This window comes from Camelina sativa, chromosome 7, assembly GCF_000633955.1.
Source record: "Camelina sativa cultivar DH55 chromosome 7, Cs, whole genome shotgun sequence".
Taxonomy (NCBI): Eukaryota; Viridiplantae; Streptophyta; class Magnoliopsida; order Brassicales; family Brassicaceae; genus Camelina; species Camelina sativa.
Window position 1 is genome coordinate 13,590,696 of NC_025691.1, and position 4,847 is coordinate 13,595,542.

The 4,847-nt window shown below is 39.5% G+C and overlaps 1 protein-coding gene across 2 annotated transcripts; it reads right to left on the reverse strand.

The window, feature by feature from the left end:
- On the reverse strand, window positions 1,668–4,026 carry LOC104701115. 2 transcript variants are annotated; one of them, XM_010416757.2, is made up of 3 exons: window positions 3,666–4,026; window positions 2,103–3,406; window positions 1,668–1,889 (listed from the first exon to the last, which is right to left on the reverse strand). In XM_010416757.2, the coding sequence occupies exons 2-3, from the start codon at window positions 3,010–3,012 to the stop codon at window positions 1,759–1,761; spliced, it is 1,041 nt and encodes a 346-aa protein (XP_010415059.1). In that variant the 5' UTR covers window positions 3,013–3,406; window positions 3,666–4,026; the 3' UTR covers window positions 1,668–1,758. The 2 variants fall into 2 exon arrangements, with proteins under 2 accessions (XP_010415059.1, XP_019083188.1); XM_019227643.1 differs by having other exon boundaries at window positions 1,668–3,406.

A 4,847-nucleotide genomic window follows, 5' to 3' on the forward strand; every position in this document is an offset into this window, starting at 1 on the left:
TAATACCGCCTTTAAAAAATCCTATTCAACACGGTCATAGGCCTTGCTCATATCCGTTCTGAAAGCCAAAAATTCCGAACTGCACATCCTATTGGTGTGTAAACCATGAAACATCTCTTGGGCCACCAGAATATTATCTGTGATTAACCGACCAGAAACAAAAGCCGATTGTGTTTCAGAAATAATCGAGGGCAGAATTTTCTTTAAACGGAAACAAAGAATCTTCGAAATGATATTATAACTCACATTACACAAACTAATAGGCCTGAATTCCGCCATTCTTTTTGGCACTTCTACCTTTGGAATCAGACAAATATTAGTTTCATTAATTCTGGGATCAAATTCCCCAGTCCAAAAGAAATCCCTAACCAGAGCAACCAGGTCCCCTCTAAGATGAGGCCAAAAACCGCTGAAAAAAAAGTGCTGTCATCCCATCCGGTCTTGGAGTTTTTTTCCGGATGTATTGTAAAAAGAGCCTTACGAACTTCCATCTCTGAGATATCCTTATTTAACTCCCTATTCATGCATTCTGTAACAAATGGACTGACCGCTTGTACCATCTCTGAAATACCACACACATCCGATTGTGCAAAAATCTTATTGAAATAATCAGACGCAATCCTCTCCATACCCTCACTCGATTCATCCCAAACATCCTCTGCATTAAACAGCCCTATCATCTTATTCCTAACGCTCCTCTGTTTAGTAGAAGCATGAAAAAAACTAGTATTCTTGTCACCAACCCGCAACCAAAATTTTCGACTTTTCTGTTGCCAATACAATTCCTCATCATGATAGGCATCTTTTAACTTCTTCTCAATAATGTGAATTTCCACTTGCGAAATAGAATCATCTTTTTCAGCATCCTCTAAAGCCGTCTTAAGAGAAGATATAAGAGTTCTACTATTCGGGACATTCTGCTTCCTCCACCATGAAATAGAATTCCTACAGTTTTTAGTTTTATCCACAAACACCGGGGTTCTGAAATTTCTGGTACGATTCCACGGCCCCAGAAAACCCCTCCTTCCCCATCCAACGCTTATCAAAACGAAATTGACGAAAGCGCCGTCCCCCCGATTTCGACAAGAGGCTAAAATAGGGCGATGATCAGAGCCTATCATTTCTAGGTAATCCACTCGCGAACAAGGAAAAAACGAATGCCAATCTTCGTTCCCTAGAGCGCGATCCAACCTACACCGGACCACCTGGTTATTGCAGCGATTACCTCGCTAGGAAAGTAAATCCCCATAGCATGGAAATTCTAACATACCACAGTCACGGATCATAGAAATAAACGGAAGAAAGGACGAAGCCGGTCGTATTGCACCTCCCAATTTTTCATGATTACCTGTTAGTTCATTAAAATCACCAATCATGAACCAAGGATCCTGCTGAAGAGAGCCAAAGTGAATTAATTTGTCCCAAATCTCCTGTCTACGCCCGGGCACGGGATCTCCATATACGAAAGAAATAAAAAGGATTTGAGAACCTAAAAAAACTTGAACATCCATTAACCGATCACCGGCATAAAGAACTTCAAGGTTGATATTATTGTTATAAAAAATAGCTAAACCACCGCTAAACCAACCGTATACAAATGATGATAATGAAATTTATTCTTGAACTTTTGTAAATAAGAATAACATATTTTTGTTTCAGATAAAAATAAAATATCTGGTTTATTCTGCTTCCATAAATCCTGCAAATAGTTCTTTGTCAGATCTGCACCAATGCCCTGACAGTTCCATCTTATGATCTTCACGTTTGAGCCGGCGGTTTTGGGAGAGCCACCATCCCTTTTTTCTGTTTGCGGGTTCCTCCTCCCATATTGCCACCCTCTGACTTCCTCTGATTTGGCCTGACAACCCCTTTATTCTTACCAACGTCACCTGCAGATTTCAGCAACAAGGCTTTAGCTAGTAACCGTTTACCCGGTGAAGCAATAGCTACAACATGTCGTTTATCCCCCCTACCACCCTTAGGACCAGAGAAACCAATCCTCTTAGCCTTAATAACCTTAGAGTTTCCCAACTTAAAATCTTTCAAAGCCTGATTAACATGCCCCAAATCCTCAACAATGGAAGAAGAGATAGAACCATTACCTTGTGGAGCATCGTCCTCGGTCTCGGACACACCCTTCTCCGTATCCGTCTGAACCTCATTGTCATCAGCAGCAGTATCCTCAACCAGACCCGAAGCCTCCCCCTCTTGGTATTCCCCATCTTCGAGAAGATCATCAGAGCTCACCGAGAACCCAGGGTCGTTGTCTCCACCACTAATCCCATTAGCATCCTCCATCAGTGAATCCTTCTCCCGGTCCACCAAGTCATCAGCCGTAGGAAGTATGGACTCATGAACAACATTAGCCTGTGAACCTAGCTTCTGCTTCGCCTGATACAAGGGTTTTGGCCAAGTAGGACCATTCCCCTTTCTAGGAGGATGCGATCGTGACTGATGAACCATGAAATTACCAGCACCTTCTCTAGCCTCTATATATCTCCCATAACTCCTTTGCTGGCCCAAATTTCCGTGATTCTTAGCCTGATATCTAGAACCATTCTTTGAACTCTCACCAATACGCGGCTGCTGCTGATCCCTGTCTCGAGTTGTCTCTGAATTAAAATCCAGGGAACGTTTAGCAAATTTCCTTGGCTTTTCCCAACCACCCTCAAAATGTTGAGCATTCGGTTTTAACAATGGCTGATTCCACGATCCTCCCCTCCTATCAGCAACATCCCCCGGACCACGACCCCCCTCATTCTTTCTTAGCTCTGGACATACCTTCACATCATGTGTTAGCCGAAAGCAATGTCTGCAATAACCGAGCAACTTCTCATACTCTAGCGAGGCCACCACCTCATCACCAGTATTGAACGGGACCACAAGGTGGAAGATCAGAGGATTAAAACCATTGATAGTCACAAACTGACTACCAGTTTCCTCATCCACCTCACGAAGAATTCTTATCTTGTTACCAATTGCGTGAAGGGTTGCAACCTCCCAAAAATGCATAGGAATCCCCGAAACTTTAACCCAGAAGTTAATGGCGGAAGGATAAGTATCTGAAATGATAGGTTCCTATCGAACCAAAGATAACATCCAATTATCGAAGTGGTAAGGACCGTTCCTTAACACACCTTGGAGATCTTCCTCTGTTTCAAAATTAAACTGAAATGTATCCTGACCCAAATCAGCACCTTCAACCCTCTCCTCGAGCTTCCAAATCTTTGGAAAATTTGCCACCAAGGATTCCATTCGCTGAACCGAAGGATTCATTAATCTCCTAATGAGAGTACGAGAGAACTGTTGAATACGTTGCGCCATCATTGAGTTTGAGATTTTCACTGTCTCTGTTCGAACCAAGGCTGCCTTACCCTTGTTGAGATTCAGTTGAGCCATGATAACCCTACCAAAAACCAAAACACGATAAGAACCCTTTGACAGAACTGAAACACATTGATATAACGACTTGCATACAAAGGACCCTTGTGAGAAAATTGCTACACCGAAGATGGGTGAAGAAAGCGAGATGATAACACAACACACCACACAAAGCCAAATAAATACCCTTGGACCAGAATCGGATCTCACTATCTCCATTAAACAACGAATCCTTGACTCAACTATCACATCTCGTAACAGAAGCGTATGGGATATTTTCTTACCCGAAAACTTCTGGAACCAGATCCCACTCTTTCTATTTTCAAAACCAAATCGCCCATTAAAACCACAATCAAATCCCTTAGAGACCAGAGCAATCTCCAAACGAATCGGATCTTTCACAATCTGGGATGACCGCCAAACACCCAATCCAGATTCCGGAAAAGCGATATCCCTCACTCCCCAAGTCCCAGATTCCTTATCCACCCGATTCTGATCCACCACCGTTAAAGGCAATAGAGATCGCAGATCCCCATCCCGACGAACCGTAAACCCAACAAGAAACCACCAAGACACATCTCGAGACCCGCCGCCGGAAACCATTCAACAGGAAAACCTAATTGCCATCACCTTTTTTCGTCTCTTCAAAACAGAGATATGTCCTTTTTGTTTTTTTATAACAATAATTTTTATTATTATATTATAATTATTTTTAAAAAATGTTGACCCGTGCTTATCTCCTAGTCTATATATTATTTTTGAAGTACATTTTTAAGAATAACCTTTATAAGATTTTGTAAGATTTTTTTTAAAATAGGCTCATTAAGGGATTTTAAGAAAATAAAGTATTTATATCTATGTATCCAAGCAATCTTATAACTAATCCTCTACTATCTTTCTTTTTCAGCATTAATTATAAATATTAGAATTATTATCTATATAATGTTCACCAAATAATAATATAGATATTTAAAAGTTTTTCTTACAATCTAGGGTGTTAGTGATTTGTAAGCCCATATATGATTTGAAAATCCTTATTGACTATGAAAATTATTAAAATACATGAATTTGAAATAATATGTTTTATCCTGTGATTTGAATCTTTCTATTTTCCACTTTTAAATCCATTTAAACATATTATGAATTTTGAAAGCCAATAACAAATCACTAAACGAATAACCTAGAATTTTAACTAGTATTTATAAATTATATGACCAATAACACATGATTTTGATAATTATTTTAAAATCAATGATTGAATAACACAAAATTTTGTTTGGATTTCTAAATCCATTGAACTCCATGAACCAACAACCCCTCCCCCCCTCCTTTCCCTAAAACTATGATTCTCCTACCATCTTTTGTTTGATTTTGTTTTTAATTTCTTTAATAATCATATAATACATGAAATAAAAATATAGATTTTTATAATACATTGTTATTTAAAACTTGTAACACCGGTGAAT

Bases quoted from the DNA above. Each gene is read 5' to 3' on its own strand.
- LOC104701115 (XM_019227643.1), bottom strand. From the start codon at position 3,012: ATGCATTTTTGGGAGGTTGCAACCCTTCACGCAATTGGTAACAAGATA.